We start from the raw sequence: 21,871 nt of genomic DNA on the forward strand, positions 1-21,871 counted from the left end.
GCTTTGATTACTGCTCCGCACACTCTTGGTATTCTGTTGATGAGCTTCAAGAGGTAGTCACCTGAAATGGTTTTCCAACAGTCTTGAAGGAGTTCCCAGAGATGCTTAGCACTTGTTGGCCCTTTTGCCTTCCCTCTGCGGTCCAGCTCACCCCAAACCATCTCGATTGGGTTCAGGTCTGTACTGGTCTGTACTGTATATATATATATATTTTATTTTACAAATGCCAATATTAACTTCAGTCCTCACTAGATATAACACATATTCAATACATTTCTGAAATGCCAGTTTTAGCAATTAATGACTCTCTCTCTCTCTCTCTCTCTCTCTGTCTCAGTCTTTTCCATAAATGACAGCAACATTGATTCTGATAATTTTCCTTTCTTTGATGCAGACTCAAATGATACAGACAAATTAAGCAGCATTATTACTAACCCTGCTAGTCATTGAACAGGATTGACTGAAATCACATTTTGGGTGTGCATCTGGTAGGGTTTCTGGTCTTGCAATTGGCCTCTATTGAGGGCCCCCGATTGTATGTATGCTCTGACATACCCATTGGTTCTAACATCAGGCCACTGTATCTGAACATCCCATATTGTGGACGACACAACCACTTGGGTTCAACTATACCAGTAATGCAACCCTCATTAATCTTTATGGATTACTGTGTCCATGAGGCATCCTGGTGACCTTCATCACAGTTTTAACTTGCCGTGGGATAATTATGTGGCAGTTCTTGCAAATCAATTCTTAACATACCCATACCCATTCCTGGTCTGTTTGTTTGTTTACCAAATCACATCCTAACTCAGCGATGCTTCCATTTCGCTTCAAGTTCCGAATGTTGCGCTTTTATTTTGAAGGGAAATCTGTACCATTCCTTTTGTCTTCCGGCTACATCCTTTTGAACGCTAGCGTGTTGTTCCTAGCTGTGGACGGATGTCAGAATGGGGAAAGAAGGTTTTTACAGTTGTGTTGAATGTAGCAGGAAGGCAGCGGAGCTTCACAGAGATTACAGCAACGGGATCCTGAAGATAACAATATGTGTGCGTTTATTTTTTATTGTTGTTTTTTATGTTATTTTAGCCGTCAGATGGAAGATTGCTGTGTATGATCAGTATCAGGAATGCCCCAGGAATGTAAAAATACGTCATTACTACTTTCCAAAACTACATGAACCTCAGTAAATAAGTTATTATTCTAAGTAATTATCTACTTTGTCTTGCTTGCCTGTAACATTACCATGTAGTAGATTTGAGTTATCTTTAAGCGACTGATGTTTTTGTTCTGCGTGTTTTTCCTTCAGGGCTCCTGTCAAAAACCAGTGGATAAATACATTGAATATGACCCTGTTATTATCCTCATTGATGCCATTTTGTGCAAGGCACAGGCTTTCAGACACATTTTATTCAACACAAGCTTAAATGTAAGTCATCTTCAATTGATTCATCTGTTTGGGGACGTTTTTTTGTTTTGTGTATATTAAAAGCCAGTTAAATAAACTTAAACATTAATGTGTAATTGTTGTAACTGGAGATTTGTAAGGACGCCGTTTTTCCCTTTTTTGGCAGATTGAAGCTTTGTTGTATTTAATTGAGATTTTATGTGATAGACCAACACCAAGTAGTGCATGATTGCCATATGGAAGGAAAATATTACATTGTTCTCACAGTTTGTCATAGATAAGATTTGAAAAGTGTGACGTGTATTTGTATCCAGCCCCCCTAAGTTAATGGTTTTACAGCTGCAAGTCCTTTCGGGCATGATTCTACCAGCTTTGCACATCAAGAGTCTGAAGTATTTTCATTCTTCTTGGCAAATAGCTCAAGATCAGTGAACATAAATTTCCAGGTTTTTGCCACAGAGTATGAATTGGATTTAGCTCTGGACTTTGACTGGGCCATTGTATCACATATATATGCTTCGATCTAAACGTCTCATTGCAGCTTTGGCTGTATGTTCAGGGTTGTTGTCCTGTTAGAAGGTGACCTGTCACCCCTGTCTCAAGTTTTTTGCAGCCTCTAAGATTTTTTTACCCAGGATTCCCCTGTATTTATCAATGCTTACCAGCATCCCTGTCCCTGCTAAAGAATATCATCCCCACAGCATGATGCTTTCTCCACCATGTTGTACCACAGGGAAGGTGTGTTCAAAGTCATGTGCAATGTTAGTTTTCTGCCAGATGTAGCGTTTTACATGTAGGCCAAATTTTATTTGCTCTAATCTGATTTGTGCACTTTCTGACAGATGTTTTCTGCGTCCCTTACATGGCTTGTGGCAAACAATATATCTTATAGCTTTCTTTTAGCAGAGACTTTCTACTCTTCCATAAAGGCCATATTTTGGAGTGTGCGACTAACAGTTGCCCTGTCGACACATTCTCCCACATGTGCTGTTGATTTCTGCAGCTCCTCTGGACTTACTATTGGCTGCTTCTCTAAACAGTGCTTCCTTTGCCTGCCTGTCAGTTCAAGTGGACAGATATGCTCACTATGCTCCCAGGAGGAGCTGGAGAGTATTGCTGGAATATCTGGGTTTCCCTACTGGACCTGTTGCCCCTGTGACCCAAAATCTGATCACCCAAAGACAATAGATGGATCAAGGCATTTTGTTGCATTGGATTTTATTAAGGCGGATCTGGGAAAAGGGGGTAAATACAAATGCACACCACACTTTTGGTGTTTTAAAACCATGCATCAGTTTTCTTCCACTTCACAGTAATGCACTATGCTGTGTTTGTCTGTCAGAAAAATAAAATACATGGATGTAAAGTGATAAAATGTGGAGACGTTTAAGGGAATAAAATCCTTTCGCATGGTTCTGTATATCAGTGATGGTTTTTAGTCTTTTCCTGTGAACTGGAAGAAGAAATGTTTTCTCACCTTTTATACCCACTGCTTCACACTCTTTGGTGTGAATCCGATTGTTTCACAGATCCACTGGAAGTTGTGTGTATTCTGCCTGCTGTGTGAAGCCTATCTCAGGTGGTCTGCGCTCCACGGCTCCGAGCAGAGCAGCGACCCTGCCGACATAATCCGTTACACCAAGGAATGGGAGTTTTATGGCAAGTTTGGATTGGCTGCCCTTGGTGAGATGATTAATGTGTAACTGTGAATGATGCAGACATGTGTGGGGGAGTATATGTGTGATTGCCCAACACACTCATTAAATACAGATGTTTATTGTGTCGATGGTAACCCTTTTTTTATCACATTTCATAAACTCCCAGCAAAGAACCGTTCTCTGGTGTTCATGCAAATTGTTTAATTCACAACTAGGATAAACTTCTGTAAGTCTCTGTTCTGCCTGGTAACTGATCTGATGCATTTTGCAGAACTGATGGCGTTCTGCAGCGGCGTGCTGTCATTCCTCTGGTTGTGGGTGTCCTGTCTGCAGGGAGGGAGCATAGAGTTGAACCTGCTCCTCAGAGGCTTGCTGCTGTCCTGCTACGGTAAAGTCCTGCTCGTCCCAGCCGTCATCTGGGAGCATGACTACTCCCCGTTCTGCCTGGGCCTCATCAAACTGTTTGTGCTCACCTCCAACTCACAAGCAATCAGAGGTAAGATGACACTGTCAGCTGTCCACTGCTCTCCATTTTCCGCCTTATTTCACTTTTTTTTTGCTGACTCGTCTCTTGCAGTGATCTTGAACTGCAGCAGGCGTCTGTCTCTGGTGGCTGTTTGCTTTGGCCTGCTGTCAGAAACTCTCACCGCTCAGGCCTGCAGCAAACTCCCATGGAGCATCCAGGACATCCAGGACATGTGGACTTCATAATCATTGTCTTTGCCATCTTCAGACTGAAATATCTGCTGACTCAGGGATCGATTACCTACTACTGATACCAAACTTATGCCAATGGTCTTGGATTAGATTTGGAAAATGTTCTTTAAGGCTTTGTGCATCTTGTTTTTGGACTTCTTTGAACAGCCAAAAACACAAGAATGCATTTGTCCTGTTGTTGCTCTTCATCAGGTAAAAAGGGCTTATTAAAGGATTTTTTCTCAACTTGCGTAACAAGCTAAAAAGTAAGCGTGTAAAAGGGATTTCTCACACCGTCATCCTGTTCCCCAGGTTACTGTTTACCTCGCTCCAGTTCCTGAGCCACTCTCCAGGAATCACACTAACAGACCCCGAGGTTGTAATTTGACAATAACACCTTCTCTGTTTGGACTGGAACCAGACAGTTCTAACCACATTCTTTGGATTAGTGGTGAGATGCTTACCTAACCGACTCCTGACACATAATGCATGTAAACACACACACACCTGCGTTAATCATAAATTAAAGTTCACCTTCACTTATTGCTGTTTTAAGGTCTTGTTAAAAGTTTTTCCTTTTATTTCGGCTGCTCATTGACCCACTTTTTGTCCAGTCCTTGTACTTACAGCAAAGCCCAGAATTTTTCATTAAAATATTTTCATTCAACCAGGATGTTTGCTTCTGATAGGAAATGAGACGGGCATCTCTCAGAAGATGATAAAAGAAGTGTACATTTAAAATATATATATATAATTTTTATTTCCACACAGAACATTATTTATACCCCTTTCAGTAATCAATAGAAAAATCTATTGATATTACAGCCATCAAATATTTCTTATAATTGCTGACCAGCTTTTTGTATACTTCCTCTGGTATTTTTGGATCTTAAGTGGATCGTTAGTGGATTTAGTTCCCTTCTTTCATTTGTGTTTGGGTCTTAATTACCATCTTCATGTGTGAACATTGTTTGGACAGTATAATGTATTGCTGTGGTGTTTGCGACTGGTCTTGAGGACTACATTTTCAAGTCTTGGTTTCGTCTTGTCTCTGGATTTTTTCTCAAGACCATCACATCATATTTCAAATGATTCAAATGCAACCAAGTTTGAAAATTCTGAGGTTCAACTAAACAAAACAGCCTAAACTTTCTCATAGGTTGTCTGCTACATGTAGACAGCACTGGTTGAGTTTCGGACATGTGTTTTCCAGATTGAATCATAGATTAACGAACATTAAAACATCCCACTGAATGTGGTCAGGTACAGAACAGGAAATGAGTGGAAAAAGCATCCAAAGTAAAACTTGGAAAGAGCTTCAGGAGGTATGAGAAATTACTGATAAAGACGATTTTTAAAGATTACGAGAAAGTCGGATTTATGAGATACAAAATGTAAAGAAAGGAGGGATCTTTCTACATTGTATCACATCATTCAATCAGTACCGACCTTTTTTTCCAGTCTTAGAGGGATCGAAGCAGCTTTAACGCCTACCACTACGATACACCATCCTTTACAGCTGGTATGTGGAGGCTGTCATGGAAAATAGTTTTGCTTATCTTTGCTTATCAGACAGGATTCTGTGACTAATAAAAACATCTGCATTTAATGTATCTGTCTGGACCTCTTTATTCCAAGCAGCCTGCTCTGTAGATTTATTTTTTATCAGGAAACTGTGGACTTCTGTCTGAGAGGAGCAGTCAGATGGTATGTATCTCATCATCAAACGCTGCAGATGGTGTTGGTTTCTGGAGAAGCAGCTGAACACTCATTGGTTCAGATTGGCATTTGAGTAGCATTGTGTTTTTAATTAACTGTATTTTAAATATTTTCAATATGATATACTTCATCCTTGTGCATTTTATGTTGTTTTTTTTTTTTTTTGCTGTGAGGCACTATACAAAAGAAAAATACTACTTCCAAAGAAAACATCCAGTGAGACGTGGTGGTAGCATCGTGCTCTGCATTTTCTTCCGATTGAACTGGGTTTTTTAAGGTGAATGAAATCATGAAAAGTTTCAAATATCAGTCAGTTTGTCAGTATCACAATGAGTCCAATCAAAGGAGAGGAATGGCTTCAGCAGAGGGAAATCAAAGGTTTGCAATGGTCCAGCCAGAGTCCAGAAATAAATCTGACAGACAGTCTGTGAGGTCTCCTGAAGATTGCAGAGGACAACCGATGTCCTGAAATTCTGATAGATTTAGAGAACTTTTGCAAGGTACAGTGGGCAAATATTGCAAAGTCAAGATGTTGGATGCATATAGCCTCCAAACAGCCACTCCAGACATCACAAAACCATTTTAAGGGAACATTTCTTCCCATTGTGCCTTTTTGCTTTGTCAAACACTATTAACCATAAAACTTATGTTTCTTCCGGATTTTGTTGGAAATATTGACAATCCTGATCCTCTTCCTTTACGGATCGACCCTCAATAACTGGCGGGCCGTTTTATGAAAACATAAATAAAAATAGAACAATGTGCTACATTACAGTTAACCATAAAGGGAAATTACCTTGGAGTATAACAGGCTGTAACTGGGTTATGTGCAGACATACAGTTCCTTCTCAAAATATTAGCATATTGTGATAAAGTTCATTATTTTCCATAATGTCATGATGAAAATTTAACATTCATATATTTTAGATTCATTGCACACTAACTGAAATATTTCAGGTCTTTTATTGTCTTAATACGGATGATTTTGGCATACAGCTCATGAAAACCCAAAATTCCTATCTCACAAAATTAGCATATTTCATCCGATCAATAAAAGAAAAGTGTTTTTAATACAAAAAACGTCAACCTTCAAATAATCATGTACAGTTATGCACTCAATACTTGGTCGTGAATCCTTTGGCAGAAATGACTGCTTCAATGCGGCGTGGCATGGAGGCAATCAGCCTGTGGCACTGCTGAGGTCTTATGGAGGCCCAGGATGCTTCGATAGCGGCCTTTAGCTCATCCAGAGTGTTGGGTCTTGAGTCTCTCAACGTTCTCTTCACAATATCCCACAGATTCTCTATGGGGTTCATGTCAGGAGAGTTGGCAGGCCAATTGAGCACAGTGATACCATGGTCAGTAAACCATTTACCAGTGGTTTTGGCACTGTGAGCAGGTGCCAGGTCGTGCTGAAAAATGAAATCTTCATCTCCATAAAGCTTTTCAGCAGATGGAAGCATGAAGTGCTCCAAAATCTCCTGATAGCTAGCTGCATTGACCCTGCCCTTGATAAAACACAGTGGACCAACACCAGCAGCTGACACGGCACCCCAGACCATCACTGACTGTGGGTACTTGACACTGGACTTCTGGCATTTTGGCATTTCCTTCTCCCCAGTCTTCCACCAGACTCTGGCACCTTGATTTCTGAATGACATGCAGAATTTGCTTTCATCCGAAAAAAGTACTTTGGACCACTGAGCAACAGTCCAGTGCTGCTTCTCTGTAGCCCAGGTCAGGCGCTTCTGCCGCTGTTTCTGGTTCAAAAGTGGCTTGACCTGGGGAATGCGGCACCTGTAGCCCATTTCCTGCACACGCCTGTGCATGGTGGCTCTGGATGTTTCTACTCCAGACTCAGTCCACTGCTTCCGCAGGTCCCCCAAGGTCTGGAATCGGCCCTTCTCCACAATCTTCCTCAGGGTCCGGTCACCTCTTCTCGTTGTGCAGCGTTTTCTGCCACACGTTTTCCTTCTCACAGACTTCCCACTGAGGTGCCTTGATACAGCACTCTGGGAACAGCCTATTCGTTCAGAAATTTCTTTCTGTGTCTTACCCTCTTGCTTGAGGGTGTCAATAGTGGCCTTCTGGACAGCAGTCAGGTCGGCAGTCTTACCCATGATTGGGGTTTTGAGTGATGAACCAGGCTGGGAGTTTTAAAGGCCTCAGGAATCTTTTGCAGGTGTTTAGAGTTAACTCGTTGATTCAGATGATTAGGTTCATAGCTCGTTTAGAGACCCTTTTAATGATATGCTAATTTTGTGAGATAGGAATTTTGGGTTTTCATGAGCTGTATGCCAAAATCATCCGTATTAAGACAATAAAAGACCTGAAATATTTCAGTTAGTGTGCAATGAATCTAAAATATATGAATGTTAAATTTTCATCATGACATTATGGAAAATAATGAACTTTATCACAATATGCTAATATTTTGAGAAGGACCTGTATGTGGCCTTTCCTCACGTGGAGACTTGTCAAAACATGCCTGCAAACATCTGAGGAGACAGCAAATCCATGTGTTTTTTTAAAGTGCCCTCACTCTGGGTGGATTCAGGACTCAAAAACTGTTGGATTTGGTTTTAAAACAGCATCAGCAGTTTTCCTGCTATCTGGCCAGCAGATCGGCTTTCAGGTGTGAATTGTGAAGAAGCCTTTTGTCTATCCAACCAGCTCTGATTTGGTAATCCGCTGCAACCCACCCTGTGGAGAGAGTGACGAGCACCTTGGATTTACTCTCTCAGTCAAGATTATGTTAATCTGCTGTAATCTCCTAACAGACGGTCAAACAGACTGCACGAGACCAGAGTGCAGAAAGAGAGATCATAGACTTCAAATGAATGTTAAATGCAATAGAACGCTGCATCATTTTTATTTCTAGTTTTTACCAGAAACACCATGCTTAAAATTGAAATGAGTCCTCCATGACCTAGTTACTCATTTCTTCAAAGAATTTTAAGAGTCTCTGAGTATGACAATATAAACAGTGTTATCAGCAGCCTTTCCTTTGAGCCTCCCTGCACCAGAAGCTGCTACATCAAAGCCTCCTGCTGCAGTAATGATCAAATAAACTGAAAATGCATGAGCATGGCAGCTTCTCAAGACCAAAATGCAGATTAGAGCATTTACATGCAAGTCAGATGCATTAGAGAAGTAGGGCAGAGGGAGTGATACTGCAGTTTGGACTCAAGATTACTGAGGCTGGTTGGCAACACTGTATGCAACACCCCTGATAGAATGAAGACCAATGTTAACTCTCCCATATTTCATCCTTCAAAGAGGAAGGCGTCAAGGTCGTCCCCTGTCCCCTCTTCTTTTTGATGTAGCTACTGAGCCACTTATAAAGGCAATGCGACTCAACAACGATGTACAGGGTATCACGGGGCGGCCTGGTCCACAGTGTCCTTGTATGCCGATGATTTACTGCTATATATATCCAATCAGGAGATTTTAATCTAGGTATTTAGGTATAGTTTCTCAATTTGGCAAATCCTCCGCCTATAAGATTAATCTCACCAAACGTGTGGTTTCCAAAACCAATCCTTAGACTTGGTTTGATTCAGGACTATGGTGGGCCCTATGAAATATCTTGGAATAAATGTCACAAGCAGCTATAAGGACAAATCAAGGAGGATCTTATTTGTAGGTCCACTCTTTGTCCCTGGCTGGACGTATTAGTTCAATAAAGATGGTTATTTTACCCAAGGCCCTATGATTTTTTAAATAGTCCCTATATTCTTACCTAAGTCATTCTTTAAGGGGCTTGACAGGCAGATCAGTACATTTATCTTTACTAAAACTATATCTCGTGTGCAGTAGGCAGTGGATGCCCATACCAACAATCCGATTGTGAAATGTGAAGGGCAGCTTGCCCATATGGGCCAAACCTCGCAAAGACTTTGGTCATGCACAAGCTTTGGTGTCTATTCAATTCAAAAATACTTTATTAATCCCAAAGGGAAATTAAATGCCTCTAACCTTAAACTTCCAGTAACATAATAATGCTTAATTTCAAACATAATCAGATATATATATATCTATATATATATATAGATATATATATGACATATATATATACTTATAGGTATGAAAATTTTAAAGACTGGTTTATGACAGTAAACCCTTGAATTAAAAAAGGATATTTAAACGTCTCGCAACTAAATAGCATTTTTTTATGTAACCCAATTCCCCGAATACAATCCACCACATTAGACCTGAAAAGTATGGAATGACTTTATTAAATGAGTACAGTAAGTATAATTGATACTACAGTCCAAACAACTGTCCTGTGGTACAGAACCAGAGTAATAAACAGAACCTTCAGATTTCCTGTTTGCACCAGGAAATAACTTTTTCCAATTGCACTGATTAAAGATGTATACATTGATTCATCTCAACAGATTTAACCTGTTTATTTATGTTATCAATATACATGTATTAAATTGACCGTTATGCTTGATGAGGTTGGCTACACGAAAGCTCTCAGATTCCTGCTTTAACGAGCCGAGGAGTCCGATTCCTCCCTAAAGGTTTAACAGCCGTGGCAGCACAGGGGTGAACACTGAGGCGTGACGGTGATGAAGTACCTTTCAGATGAGTTTCTACACGTCAGGCTTCAGCGGCTGCATTGCATTCTGGTCAATTGAGTCCACTTTGGTCCACATGATCAAGTGAAGAGTAAGGCTCTTGCTTTTTCATTATGATGCTTGTAACATTCAAATAAAAATCCATTCTATGTGGGTGCCATTGTTTACATTTTACCCCGCCATCTGAAGACAAAATACATCACTTAATACCAGAATTGACAGGGTCACCTTTTAGCACAATTTTTGCCACAACACCCTGAGAAAATATCTCCAATATGAACATCCAGTAATTATGACAAATGGGGAACAGTTTAGGCTGTTAACGTAGAAGCAGAGAGTACAATAAGCTGGTGTTTAGTGTTCAAGCTCCTCTTTAGCCCTCATGTGCTGGATTTATTAATACAAAGAGCAGCTGTTTGCCTGTGCAATAAACTCAAATTGTCCAAAGTGAGAGGTGTACGGCTCAGCTTCCTAACCACATCATGAGACTGGTTTTAAGGCTGGTAGAAATTGTAATTTAAAGCTGCCGCATGTAGAGGATTAAAATTGGTCTCGAGAGCATTTTCAGGTCCGTGTTTGAGGTTTCATGTTCAGAAAACTTAAGGCAAAGTTTCCACTCAAATTTCCGAGGTGGGATGAGTCAAAAATACACCACTGCTGACAGCTGGATCCTCCATCAATAACATGGAAATGGCCCCACAGACAGGGGGCTGAAAACCAAGACCAGGAAGCTAGGAAAATACCCAAATGTCCCGCTGTCTTTTTACATAATAAAGAATTTCATACACAAATATTAATCTTTATTCTGTTTACAGTTGGGCCACAATGATTAAGTAGCTGCAACCAGTTTCTAAACTAATAGAGAGATTCAGTGAAGGGGGAAATCCCACAGTGAGAGAGCTAATTTATCAGATTATATCTTAGATTCTACATGGAGCAGCTTTATAACCCAAAATACAGGACAAACAATCCGTGAGACGGAGTATTTTGGTCACTTAGATTTAAAAGAAAACAACATGGAGTTTTTGTTGGTGTACCCGTTTCAAGATTAGAGTAGAAAACATGAGGAGAGCTGATAGAAAAGTCAAAATGTTAGCAGAAATGGATGGAAAATGTCCAAGATATAGAGAAGTGCCAAAATGAGAAAAAAACATGTTGATAGGACAAAATGTAAAAAAAAAAAAAAAAGGACAGAATGTAGAGTACATGCTGTGTTAAAGAAAATATTGACAAAAACCTTTAAATGTAGAGAAAAAATGTCAAACTTTAAAGGCAAAATATTAAAAGAAAGTCAGTGTTGAGAGAAAAATTCACTATCTTGAGGAAAAAGCTCAAATGTATAGTCAAAATATATGTATGTATGTCGAGGAAAACGTTGAAAAACATGAAGAATAAAATGTTAAGAATAAAGTTTAAAATGAAAAAATGTAAAATACCTTTTTATGCAATGAGATTGTAATTGCTGAAATCAATAATCCAGACTGCTCTGATACAACACAGCAACATTCTGATGTTAATTATGAAATACAACTGCCAATTTTCTCAAAATGTACAATTTAACTCAATATTTTAAACATTTTAAACTTATTCAACTTTTGTCAGCATTCTGACTTCATTCTGAACTGGGAAATCAAAACAAAAAATAGGTCCCCCTAATACGCCATCATACAATCCAAACGATTAGGGGTTCACTTTCTTTTTCATCTTCAACAGGAAGCTACAGCTTGACAAAGGCACTAACTGTGTAGACATCCAATGGAAAAACGGGTCTTAGGGGTAAATCCGGATGAATGTAAATCAGAAATCGAAACATTTTGTACGAACACAACAATCCGATAAAAAACATTCAGTTTACAACGAGAAAGACATGTTTGTCTTATTTCCATCTAGATGCCTGCAGATGTATCTAATGGTGCGTTCACACCAAACGCGATTTCTGCGAAGACATGAGCGTTAAGAGTCAGACCAGAGAAAACCTCTTCAGCAGCTACAGTCTGCCTTGCATCTCTGACCCCTGAGGAGTTTTTGTTTGCCTTAGATTTTAACATGTGGGAGCCATTCTGCCGTTTTACCTCCAAGTTACAGATAAGGCAGAGATTCAAAAACACGTCACAGAGGGGCGAGAATCAGCTAAAGATAATCCTATCATCACAATGCTTGCATGTATGAGCTCCACATTCCTCTAATTTATCCAAAAACCGGAAGCCTGCTAAAATAAATCAGCAATGATTTACCTAAATGTTTATTCGTCTTTTTCTTTTTAAACTACAACACCCTCTATGATTATTTGCTCCCCTGGTAAACAGCGAATGTTTCAGACGTTTACCTCCATTCAGAATCTTTCAAACGAAACTTGCCACCCTCCTCCTCCTCAATGTTAAGTCATAGTTTCAGCCGTTTTAACCTTTGTCCATTTACTGCTCTCACTGTACATCAGGATGAGTTTCTAAGAGTACTACTTGAATGGCATGTTCTCTTGTCTTTCCCATTTTCTAGTAGCTAAGAGCCTCCATGTCACGTCACATTATTAATCCAGGTAAACAGAGGGTCGTGGATTACTAATTAGAAATTCATAGGGACTCGTAAAGCATCATATTAAAAGTATTTATTTATGTAAACAAAACATACATTTCATTGATTTATAGGCTGGATTTTTCTGTATGAGTTTAAGCTTCTGGAGTAAAAGACTAATTGATTTTAAGGCTCTTTACACATCTTTACCAGGGGTGCCTATAAAGTGTGGAGGGTGCTGCAGATCTGCAGCTTTAATTTAAAACCCAACAGTGAAATATCCTGGATCAGATATTTAATGGGCAAAGTCTCATTTTCCCCAGTTTTCTGATTTTAGGGCTTTAACAAGAATAATTTTAATTGTTGAGAATTTACTCAATGTATGGTTTTTTTTTTTTGGGTTCAATAAAAAATTGGAAATTAGTGTTTCTTAAAGCTTGAAATTACATTTTTCTCCCAAAAATCTACAACTGTGATGATAGTAACGGAAGTAAACAAAACCTATAAGAAACTAACCTTTGCATTAAACCGATTACCATATCGGTTTATGATTAATTAGTTTACAGCTAACGCAGTGTTGATGCTTATAGCTGCACCTATGATCACACTTCATACTCATGTACATAATGCATCAGTTTCTTTCCTCAATATTTTTGATGAATTATTAAGAGAAATTATAATGAAAAGCTCAGATCTAATGTATGATATAAATCAAATTGTTAATTATTGTCTGATGATTTTTATTACTCTGTAAATCCACTCACTGTGGTTCTGATCCCTGCCTGGGCCGGTTGACTTCCCTGCTGAAACCAAAATAACGGAGCGAGTTACTGCTGGTTATTTATTGAACTAAATGAAACACGCGTCTTTACTGTTAAATATGAGCAGATGGTAAAAAATGACTTAAAATCAATGCAGATACAAACACATGGGCTACGAGTCATTATGAAAGGACCAAAACCGCCAGGATATGAAATGGTTAGTGGTGAAATGACCAGCAAAAACACACACAAGGAGGTAATAAATCATAACTGAATCTTTTAGTCTAACAATGACTAAAATTTAGTGTATCTGCAGAGAAAATGGTGGAAACTGGCCTGTTTGGAGCACTCGTCTTTGTTTCAGCTGCTGCAGAGTAACTTTAGAACATTCCTCAGATAAAAATCATTCATACAGTTCCTATCCAGACCTTTAATCAAATACAAGGCTGAGTGCAGGACTGCCTTTGGTTTGTGGCAGGCAGGCATAAAAACGACGGTGGGTTGAGAAATTTAGCCTGACCTGGAAGAATAACTGCTACGGAGCTGCGACGTCGCATGCTACAGGTTCAGATGGACGCTTTGCTGCAGAAACTGAAGAAAGACCAAGCAGATCATTTGTTTGGGTTAGAGAATGTGTTCGTCAATATAAAAAAAAAAAAAAAAACAACAAAAAAAAAAGCAAAAGAGAACATTTACATCTGAAATAAGGCTGATTTACTGTGATTTGTGCAGACGTGCCCCATAAACGAAACTTGCGTTTATGAAACGTCCCCCATCTGCTACAGCTTCAGAGGGAAGCAGAGATTAATAATTGTGACTGGATGTAGATATGCTGAAACACCACATCAGCAGAGAGCATTCTGCTAGGATGATCTGTTCTAGAACCCAGAAGGTCCGTAGCTGCAGCTTTCAGCAGGACGTAAAGGCCACAATGGAAAGCTAATTTCAGCAAATTCTGCTCCTATTTTCCCCATGAATGTCCCGTTTTTAGAAATAAGAGAACATTGCAGCTTGCACATACAAAACACGCCTTGATTTCAGAAACTTTTTCAGATTTTGTTGATGTTTGTTTCTGAGGTTCTGCTCAGTAAATGCTGGTTGTAAAAGCAGAGAACTGATGCTGCGCTGACCATAAAAACAGCTACTCAGATTATTTTCTCTCCTTGCAGATGTTCCATGTTACCAGATATGCTCCTTCTGAATGTCCTCCCTGCACAGTAAACCAGCTCTGCTCCACTGTTTAGGAGGACCTCACCCGTCTTTGCGTTAGACTCATGGAAATGCATTATTTTACCACTTTAAAGTAAGCCTCACTTGGTCCAACTAGTTCCTCCACCTGCAGCGAGAGTGATGAAGAGTTACAAAGTCCACAGTTCTGGTATTTCCAACCTTTCTGCTTGTACCTTTCGTACAAAACTTTCAATGAGAGTAAAAAGAAAAAGAATACTTTGTTATTTATATTATGTAATAAATAATAAAACTTTGTTCATATATTTTGATGATGTAAAAAAAAAAAAAAGGAAGAGTGACTGGCTGAAACAAGAGCAGCAGATAATATGGAGTCTTGGTTTTAAAACATTCTCATCTCTGCAGTCTGAAGAAATTCTGTAAAACTCCTCCTGCAGCAAAGCAAATTTCACCTGAGGAGTTAAGACAGGATCTTTCCTCCTTCACGGTCTGTTGCATCAACATGAAACTCCAGGCTGCTATCTCCAACCAGCCACTCCCTTCTCACAGCTTTGCTCAACCCCTAAAACACGGATCCGTCTGCAGAAAAGAAAAACCACAGGGAACGAGGCCTCAGATGGTAACATGGAAGGAATCCCAGCTGTCCTCTTTACCGCTGATGAGGCTCCCATTCTTGGCTGCTGCCAAGAGGCCGTCCCCGGCCTCTCCGTCCGGATGCTCCCCAGTGGGAGTGGCGCCGGGCTCTGGGTAGTACTCGTCATCCTCGTCAAAGTAGCCGTTCTCCATCATGCTGAGGCTGGAGGCGGCGCTCAGATCGTGGCAGCTCCCCTTGTACTCCTGGATGGACTCGTGGAGTGACCACAGCTGGCACAGCAGTGACATGTCCTGCTGACGCAGTCCTACCTGTAGAGGGCGCAGTTTAGAGACTTACATTAAAACAAGTGACATTTACCCTCAATGCTAAAAACAAAGGTATACTCAGAATGCATGAGGAGCAACTGAGAAATAAGGAGACACTGAAGAAGGATCTAAACTACCTTTGATTAGATTTTGTTAAAAAAAAATACTTGAGTTAGAAATATTCAAAACTGGACTGATTTGTTCTGCATTGAGAAGATGACTCAAAACACAAGCGTTCATGCTATGTCTACATGCCAAACCTGCAGGGATCCTACACATGTTCTGGCTGGATTTTATTCTGTTCCAGTTTTAAACAACCCGTTTAGTCCTGAGTAAAAATACAGAAGTTCACCATTAATGTTCAGCAGGTACTTTATAACAAAGTCAGGATTTAAACACAAAGTTTATTCACTTTTCCATAATAAAACAAACCTGGAAAAATCTTCAGATTCCTTTTTTCTTCGCACTGTGTAGGAACCCTAAATAAAGCACTAACACTGTCCTGTTTGTTTTTTCATAAATAAGGTAAATAATTAAAGCATTTTAAAGAATCTCGTTCCATTAAAAAAATCTTCATCTTTAATTTTAAACTGCAACTTTAAACAAAAGTTTGGTTAAAAACAGTGAAACAACCCTTTACTAAAGTGATTTCGATGTTTTTTCAACACCAGGTTTCACAAGTCATTTAACATGATATTGTAGAGGCACCAGGGAACAAGTTATTTACAATGATCTGAAACGTTTCCCGTTTCCAAGCTGTGCTTTGTGGTTCTGTTTCCTGAAGTTTTGCATTCTTTCCGCTCTCATTAACACTGCTTATGGTTGTAAAACATAAAACTGAAATCAGATTATTCATTAGAAGACATGATAGTCATGATTCTGTCCTGAACTGTGACACAGATTCAGTCATCTGACCTCCCTGTTGTTCGGTGAAAAGGACGTTTCTTCCGCAGAGCAACCAGCTGGCTGAACCGTGTTAAGTCTGCATTGTTTTTCACCCTCACAAACACACACCACTCCTGTGCTCTGCAGACCAGGGAGTGGCTTTAAAATATAGGACAACTACCTTATTATTAAGCTCTGTGAACTTCTGCATTGGTAAAAACACACGCAGCTTTAAGCAATAAGCCTTAAGCAGAGCATTTGCTGTAGAAATAGGATTTAGAAAAGCCTGCAACAACAAAAAAACTGAAAGCATTTTCTATCATTTAATGGTTACTGGAATAGGCCGTTGTTGAAACAGCTGTTTGGCTTAAACATTCCTGCCGCTGGGAAAGGAGTGCAAGTTTGTCTGAATACATTTCTGGTATATGCTTACTGGAAATTCACTTTTACTCTGAACATGGAGAAAACGGTAAGACATGGTTTAATTCGACTTAAAAGTCTCCCTGAACCTCAGTGAGCTTTATCCTCCACTCCAACATGTGACATATTGGGAGTAACAGGTGAACTGATGTTAAAACATAGTGACGCATCACTCGTTTGCATGTTTCATTTTGTTCTTAGTGCCTTTGTTTTTTAATCCAGTTTTTGGAACAATTGTGGATTTTATCATAAATAAAATCATATTTCATGTTTTGTGTTTTTATATCTAAATATTGTTATATAGTACTTTGTTTCAAGTTTTAAATCATTTTTAAATGACATTTTATTCTAGTTGTTTGGTGAAATTTATTTTAATGAGTCCTGATGACTCCCTAATGAACTATTGACCCATTTTCAATTTCACATTTCTTTCTAAATTTCTTGAGAAGTGGTCACAGCTCAGATTTTATATTATTTCAAATCTGATGATGTACATCAGCATTTACGGTCAGTAAACATTCCACAGAAACAGCATTCACAAAGATGGTGAATGAATTATTATCGACAGTCCATGACTGGACAGACTTCATTATTTTAGCATCCCGGGTCAGGTGCTTCATAGTGTGTCCTGTTTAATAAAACATTCTTTTCATATATTGCCATTAGTCATGCAGTTCCTCAGGGGTGTGTACTGGGCTTTTTGGACTTGGCATCTCACTGAAAAATACGTAGATCTTTTGGGGTTTCCCGCTACTCCTTCGCAGATGATTTACAATGTACAGAGGTTGGACAATGAAACTGAAACACCTGTCATTTTAGTGTGGGAGGTTTCAAGGCTAAATTGGACCAGCCTGGTAGTCAGTCTTCATTGATTGCACATTGCACCAGTAAGAGCAGAGTGTGAAGGTTCAATTAGCAGGGTAAGAGCACAGTTTTGCTCAAAATATTGAAATGCACACAACATTATGGGTGACATACCAGAGTTCAAAAGAGGACAAAGTGTTGGTGCACGTCTTGCTGGCGCATCTGTGACCAAGACAGCAAGTCTTTGTGATGTATCAAGAGCCACGGTATCCAGGGTAATGTCAGCATACCACCAAGAAGGACGAACCACATCCAACAGGATTAACTGTGGACACAAGAGGAAGCTGTCTGAAAGGGATGTTCGGGTGCTAACCCGGATTGTATCCAAAAAACATAAAACCACGGCTGCCCAAATTACGGCAGAATTAAATGTGCACCTCAACTCTCCTGTTTCCACCAGAACTGTCCGTCGAGAGCTCCACTGGGTCAATATACACGGCCGGGCTGCTATAGCCAAACCTTTGGTCACTCATGCCAATGCCAAACGTCGGTTTCAATGGTGCAAGGAGCGCAAATCTTTGGCTGTGGACAATGTGGAACATGTATTGTTCTCTGATGAGTCCACCTTTACTGTTTTCCCCACATCCGGGAGAGTTACTGTGTGGAGAAGCCCAAAAGAAGCGTACCACCCAGACTGTTGCATGTCCAGAGTGAAACATGGTGGTGGATCAGTGATGGTTTGGGCTGCCATATCATGGCATTCCCTTGGCCCAATACTTGTGCTAGATGGCGCGTCACTGCCAAGGACTACCGAACCATTCTTGAGGACCATGTGCATCCAATGGTTCAAACATTGTATCCTGAAGGCGGTGCCGTGTATCAGGATGACAATGTACCAATACACACAGCAAGACTGGTGAAAGATTGGTCTGATGAACAGGAAAGTGAAGTTGAACATCTCCCATGGCCTGCACAGTCACCAGATCTAAATATTATTGAGCCACTTTGGGGTGTTTTGGAGGAGCGAGTCAGGAAACGTTTTCCTCCACCAGTATCATGTAGTGACCTGGCCACTATCCTGCAAGAAGAATGGCTTAAAATCCCTCTGACCACTGTGCAGGACTTGTATATGTCATTCCCAAGACGAATTGACGCTCTATTGGCCACAAAAGGAGGCCCTACACCATACTAATAAATTATTGTGGTCTAAAACCAGGTGTTTCAGTTTCATTGTCCAACCCCTGTATATGCCGGTAGCAACTCAAATGGGTCCGACACAATTAGACTTGAAGCTTTTTTCAGGATTGTGTAAGAGGAGTTTAAGAGGTTTCTACGTGGTACAGGATGTTACAGCTTGGGTTTCAGTGAGTACAAGTAAATACTCACATACCACTCCGGTGCCAACGTCCCTGCACTGGCTTCCACTAAAGGCTAGAGCAGATTATAAGGTGTTGTGTTGGTTTTGCACTGCATTATTTGTTTGTAAAAGTCACATTTTCTAAATTTGACTAATTTCATGTGTAAGATTTGTAAACTTCCATCCTGCTTTTATCACATTTTAATTGTTTTTATTTTCAAAAAGGGTTTTATGGTTTTCCTAATAATCTTTTACTTTTTTGCATCTTTACTTATTTGAGTTTTTGTGCTTTACTCTTTTCTCCATTCTTATATTTTTATGCAAACTCCCTTACTCTGTTTAATTCTTATTTTTATCTCAACTATCGTTTTTTTTTTTTTTTTTTATCTTACATGATGTTTTTTATTATTTTGATTGATTTCAACTTTTTGAAATTACTTTAAACAGCTTTGTATGTATTTATTTTTACCCTTTTTGATTAAAATTAAATATAAAAATATGATCATACACAATTTGAATGTTTTTAGCGAAATAAAATTGCTTTTTCATAAGCAAAAAATCTACTTAAAGGAAATGAACACTGCAGCTGGAAATTAACCTGCTGGTAAAGATCTATTTATAAAAAGGTAATGTTTTATTTATAATATCTGCAAGCAGAATCCAGTCCTTGATCATTTGAAACCGAGAAGCAACGTAAAGCTTGACTACCAGAGTTTGCTTTCGGAGTTAATCTTGTTGTCCATGCCTATTTTTCTGGGATTTAACGGCTTTCTCTCGGGTGAAAAAAAATAAAGGCACTCCCTGAAATGTTACCATCTCTTTCCGCAGGAGAGCCAGAGCAGCGTCCAGGTTGGCCGGCTTGCTGGCCAGGAGGCTGTCGGCGTTGTTCCTGCCTCGGCTCAGGTCGTCCTGGATCATGGTTTTCTTCACGTACATCCTCTCCATTTCTCTCCAAGATCCACCGCTCGAGTTCAGCAGCCCGCTCAGGCTCTTCGGCAGCGGCGGCAGACCCTCAATACAGGCCATTCCTCCCAGCGTACCGTTCGCTGACTTACCGTTCATGTTTCCGAGTGTTACGGGCTGGTATTTAACGCTGATAATGAATGGTAAGTTGTTAAATCCTACAAACACAGCGAGGACTCAGCCGTCTCCTGGACCGAACATACCAAGCAACAGTCGTGGCTTTCTCTGCCCGAGGCGGACAGTGACTCTGCGTTAAATTAACTGAACTAATGACGCAGGATATCCGGCATGGTACTACAAAATAAAAGCCCCATCTCCTAAACTACAGGTGAAATAGTTCAGGATTTTGCCTGCAATAGATAACTTTCTTCGCATTTTCATTTAGTATTTAGTCGGTCCTAGTATTTTGTTTGTCCTTTTCAGACGAGCCGTGAAGTTACGGCCCGTCTGAAAAGGGCGAAGACCACCGTCTTGAAGCAACCTCAATCTCAAAAAGGTCAAAGTGACTGATGTGAACGCTTTTTTTTATACAAACTTTTAAACTGTAATAATTTTTGCATTGCTCAGCTGTTTATATGGTGGAGTATCGTTTTAACAGGAAATGGAGCCTGGAGGCAATCCTCCACCAATTATCTTCCAGTGTGAAACAGGTTCTAAGAACTAAAAAACGTAAACCACTTCCAGTAACATTAAGTGTCTGACATAAAAGTAGAGCAAAGGCCCTGTATTTCGATTCCATAGTTTGTGAGTTCCTAGTTGGGAATACCTTCAGTCTGTGGGACTACTTAATCTGGATTTAAAGCAATTGAAAAAGGAAAGAGGGTAATCAGTTATAAGTAAGATGTTAACTTCTCATACCCTCAACCAGAATCTAACTTAAAGAATCCTGCGCTATCTCTTTTAAAACAAACATTTTAACACAACCTCTGAATTCTGAGGGACTTTCTCCCACCTAAAATCTAAAATCTCATTTTCTCAGCAGCAGTCTCGTGTTTTAAGTACCATATCCATATTTGGACAAGAGTGTGGAGAAGGGGAGTCCCTAATTGTAACCTGATTGGGTAGGAAAAACTACACAATGCATAGTTATTAGCAATGTTGCTTCATGACAAGAAGCTCCCAGATTGAAATCCCAGTCAAGTCTTATGTGTGTAGTTTGCATGTTCTCTCTCTGGGTACTCAGGCCTCAAAATTTCAATTTTGACATTGAGAAGCATTTCAGATAGTTTTACTGGTTGGATCTAATACCTTCTGATTTCTAAATTAATTTTGAATATATTTTTATATTTTTTCTGCCCAAACTTTGCAAAAATCTATATAAATTTATGATTGCTTGAAATAGGCTGAAAAAGAACTTTTATTAACTAAATAACCTAAACTCGTAATGCAAAATAATATATTCTCACACATGTAACCAGCTATGTGGTAGCCTAACTATAAATCTGTTTAAGAATGAAATGAAATAAAATGACCTAAAATGCTGTTTATATCTTCAGCAATTTCTATAGTAAGAGAAAGCAACACAACCTTATTTGATACTGATCAAATCAATTTCCCCAATGTATTATTTCACAAAATGGTTTTTATTTTGAAATTACCTTCTGGTCACTTCACGACTGATTGCTGTGAATTAGTCAGAAATTGGATTTTGGCTGAGTAGTAAAATCCGCTTCCTGTCATTTTACCACAGCGGCTGCGGGGCGTTTCCCAACAAACACGTAGACGGAAAAACAAAAACAATAATATTCCCTTGTTGTTACTTTAATCATATTCTTTAATAAGTTACTTTTATAAGAATTTGCATAAAATAAACGCTGGATACTAGATATAATATAACTAACTTGTCACATGGCATGGTGCATGCAGGGGGTTTGAGGTCATGAAAAGGAGTGTGTCTGTCAAAGACAATAGTTTAGTACAAAGGAGGGACGGTGGTCCTCATTTCCACCCCCAAGCTCTGCAGCCACCTTACAACAATACCACTTAAAGAACCTTGAAGCTAACACACAAAAGCA

At 39.5% G+C, this 21,871-nt stretch overlaps 2 protein-coding genes across 7 annotated transcripts; one reads left to right on the forward strand and one right to left on the reverse strand.

The window, feature by feature from the left end:
- Positions 1–888: 888 nt before the first annotated feature.
- Positions 889–5,371, forward strand: arv1 (ARV1 homolog, fatty acid homeostasis modulator). Of its 2 annotated transcripts, none has more exons than XM_047387286.1 (5): positions 889–1,049; positions 1,310–1,429; positions 2,938–3,091; positions 3,338–3,562; positions 3,644–5,371. In XM_047387286.1, the coding sequence occupies exons 1-5, from the start codon at positions 951–953 to the stop codon at positions 3,775–3,777; spliced, it is 732 nt and encodes a 243-aa protein (XP_047243242.1). In that variant the 5' UTR covers positions 889–950; the 3' UTR covers positions 3,778–5,371. The 2 variants fall into 2 exon arrangements, with proteins under 2 accessions (XP_047243242.1, XP_047243243.1); XM_047387287.1 differs by having other exon boundaries at positions 2,938–3,067.
- A 4,329-nt stretch (positions 5,372–9,700) lies between these two features.
- fam89a (family with sequence similarity 89 member A) lies at positions 9,701–20,127 on the reverse strand. Of its 5 annotated transcripts, XR_007041801.1 has the most exons (4): positions 19,707–20,126; positions 14,980–15,430; positions 14,654–14,755; positions 9,701–13,930 (listed from the first exon to the last, which is right to left on the reverse strand). XR_007041801.1 is itself a non-coding variant. In XM_047388153.1 (3 exons), the coding sequence occupies exons 1-3, from the start codon at positions 19,953–19,955 to the stop codon at positions 13,875–13,877; spliced, it is 555 nt and encodes a 184-aa protein (XP_047244109.1). In that variant the 5' UTR covers positions 19,956–20,127; the 3' UTR covers positions 9,701–13,874. The 5 variants fall into 5 exon arrangements, 2 of the variants coding, with proteins under 2 accessions (XP_047244109.1, XP_047244110.1); XR_007041799.1 differs by having other exon boundaries at positions 9,701–14,755; XR_007041800.1 differs by having other exon boundaries at positions 14,654–15,430.
- Between the last annotated feature and the right edge of the window lie 1,744 nt (positions 20,128–21,871).

Source organism: Girardinichthys multiradiatus, chromosome 15 (assembly GCF_021462225.1).
Source record: "Girardinichthys multiradiatus isolate DD_20200921_A chromosome 15, DD_fGirMul_XY1, whole genome shotgun sequence".
NCBI classification, from domain to species: Eukaryota; Metazoa; Chordata; class Actinopteri; order Cyprinodontiformes; family Goodeidae; genus Girardinichthys; species Girardinichthys multiradiatus.

Coding starts and splice junctions, on each gene's coding strand:
- arv1 (XM_047387286.1), top strand. CDS start 951: ATGGGGAAAGAAGGTTTTTACAGTTGTGTTGAATGTAGCAGGAAGGCA. Junction 1,050..1,309: donor TCCTGAAGATAACAATATGT/GTGCGTTTATTT, acceptor TTTTTCCTTCAG/GGCTCCTGTCAAAAACCAGT. Junction 3,563..3,643: donor CAACTCACAAGCAATCAGAG/GTAAGATGACAC, acceptor CGTCTCTTGCAG/TGATCTTGAACTGCAGCAGG.
- fam89a (XM_047388153.1), bottom strand. CDS start 19,955: ATGAACGGTAAGTCAGCGAACGGTACGCTGGGAGGAATGGCCTGTATT. Junction 15,431..19,706: donor CTCTCCTGCGGAAAGAGATG/GTAACATTTCAG, acceptor CGCCCTCTACAG/GTAGGACTGCGTCAGCAGGA. Junction 13,931..15,180: donor GAATGGGAGCCTCATCAGCG/GTAAAGAGGACA, acceptor GTCTTTCTTCAG/TTTCTGCAGCAAAGCGTCCA.